This window comes from Limulus polyphemus, unplaced genomic scaffold (assembly GCF_000517525.1).
Source record: "Limulus polyphemus unplaced genomic scaffold, Limulus_polyphemus-2.1.2 Scaffold2917, whole genome shotgun sequence".
Lineage (NCBI taxonomy): Eukaryota > Metazoa > Arthropoda > Merostomata > Xiphosura > Limulidae > Limulus > Limulus polyphemus.
In genome coordinates this window covers 1-2,109 of record NW_013668527.1, presented here as the reverse complement: position 1 = coordinate 2,109, position 2,109 = coordinate 1, and the positions used below count along the sequence as shown (strand labels likewise).

The 2,109-nt window shown below is 32.0% G+C and overlaps 1 protein-coding gene across 1 annotated transcript in view; it reads left to right on the top strand.

The window, feature by feature from the left end:
* LOC106468210 (deubiquitinating protein VCIP135-like) overlaps nucleotides 1–890 on the top strand; it is a gene marked incomplete at its 3' end in the record, with an annotated part of 24,806 nt that extends 23,916 nt beyond the window's left edge. The window contains exon 14 of the mRNA XM_013928623.2: nucleotides 792–890. Coding sequence (XP_013784077.1) covers nucleotides 792–890 — 99 coding nt within the window. The remainder of the gene's footprint in view (nucleotides 1–791) is intronic.
* Nucleotides 891–2,109: the final 1,219 nt, after the last annotated feature.

Genomic DNA, 2,109 nt, shown 5'->3' with positions numbered 1-2,109 from the left:
GTTTCAGTTTGTAGATGTTAGCTGTTACTAGTACAACTGTTTCAGTTTGTAGATGTTAGCTGTTACTAGTACAACTGTTTCAGTTTGTAGATGTTAGCTGTTACTAGTACAACTGTTTCAGTTTGTAGATGTTATCTGTTACTAGTACAACTGTTTCAAGTTAATTTAATTCTTATGTAGTAGTTATTTCATGTAAATATGCAATCAGTTTTGTATCAACTTTTCCTGGAAATAATTGTTTCTGGGCACTTTCCACTCATGACCAGACTGTGAATACTTTCCACAGCTTGACTATGTATCAGTCCATGAATACTTTCCACAGCTTGACCATGTATCAGTCCATGAATACTTTCCACAGCTTGACCATGTATCAGTCCATGAATACTTTCCACAACTTGACCATGTATCAGTCCATGAATACTTTCCACAACTTGACCATGTATCAGTCCATGAATACTTTCCACAACTTGTTCATATACTAGTGTGTTTGAATTATTATTTATGAATATTAAACACACCAATTTTTAGGGCTTTTCAGAAAATGTTTATGTAGTGTTATTCTTTACTATGGTATAACTGTTGTAGAATTTACTTTTCTTTGTCTCTTGCTAATGTCAGGTAAAAGTTAGCGTTAATCAACTACAAACTGGTAAATGTTGAATATATGTAAGTTTTTAATGAAATATGTTATAAAAAACAAAAATAATCTCATTAATTGTATTGTCTCAATCAAGGATATTGAAAATTTTGTTCTATTTTGTCCTAACCTCTTCCATACTCTTATTTAAAAGAACCTCAAGAAATTACAGAAACACTGGCAGTAGCAGGCCCATCTCTGAGTTCGTCGTCTCTGGACAGTGAAGTTACCAAGTTTGACATGCTTAAACAAGGTTAGGTCATTTTTAACTCTAAACATATAAGGCTGATTTTTTACTAGGATGTTATATTCACTATTGAGAACTCAACCCTAGGCTTGTGTATCTATAAAGTGAAGCATTCCCCACAATACTGAAATCTCGGGCAGTAGGAAAAATGTCTGTTTTTTAAATCATGTCAAAGAATAGTTGTCTGATCATACGGAATACCATATTTGCCCAACTATAATGTGCACACAATTTTGAACGGTTAAATTGAAGAAAATTTGTTTTTTTTTTACAAATAAGTTGTACAGAATGTATTGAATAGTTTCCAAATTCAGTAAACAATTATCAATGTATTAAATATTCTTGTAAATCTTTCATTTAAATTTTTTATGTATCAATTTTACAAAATTTATTGAAAAGTTTATAGGTGGAAATACACTAAGCTAATCATTCATCTTCACGTAAATCTTCATCATCGCTAGAATTGTTGCTACCATCAGATTTGCTTCATGCTCTTCTGATTCTCACAGCATGTCATCATCCATCCCATTGAATATGCAACATCTTTTGAAACCTTTAATGATACTTTAATGATTTTCAGTGGTAGCTTCTAGTATAATACCTGACAAGATTGACCGTGCTCTAATATAATGTGCAGTCAGTTTTTAGGAGGTATTTGGAGGATAAAAAAGTATGTATTATATTGGGGCAAATATGGTATTTTGCTCATGCTTTTTTAATCCTTGAATTCAAACAACGAATTGTAGAACCCGTATAGCTGTGGTTATACCTTGGACTTGTAATTTTATAGATGAAGTAAAAGTGGTGCATTTTATTAATACTTCATTTAAAGGTACTTTCCAAACTAGCAGTGTAATCCGTTTCATCAAAAACAACCTTACAAACATCTTTATAATGATCCCAAGTTAGCAATGTTGACCAGTTCATCAAAAACAACCTTACAAACATCTTTGTAATGATCCCAAGTTAGCAATGTAGACCAGTTCATCAAAAACAACCTTACAAACATCTTTATAATGATCCCAAGTTAGCAATGTAGACCAGTTCATCAAAAACAACCTTACAAACATCTATATAATGATCCCAAGTTAGCAATGTAGACCAGTTCATCAAAAACAACCTTACAAACATCTTTATAATGATCCCAAGTTAGCAATGTAGACCAGTTCATCAAAAACAACCTTACAAACATCTATATAATGATCCCAAGTTAGCAATGTAGACC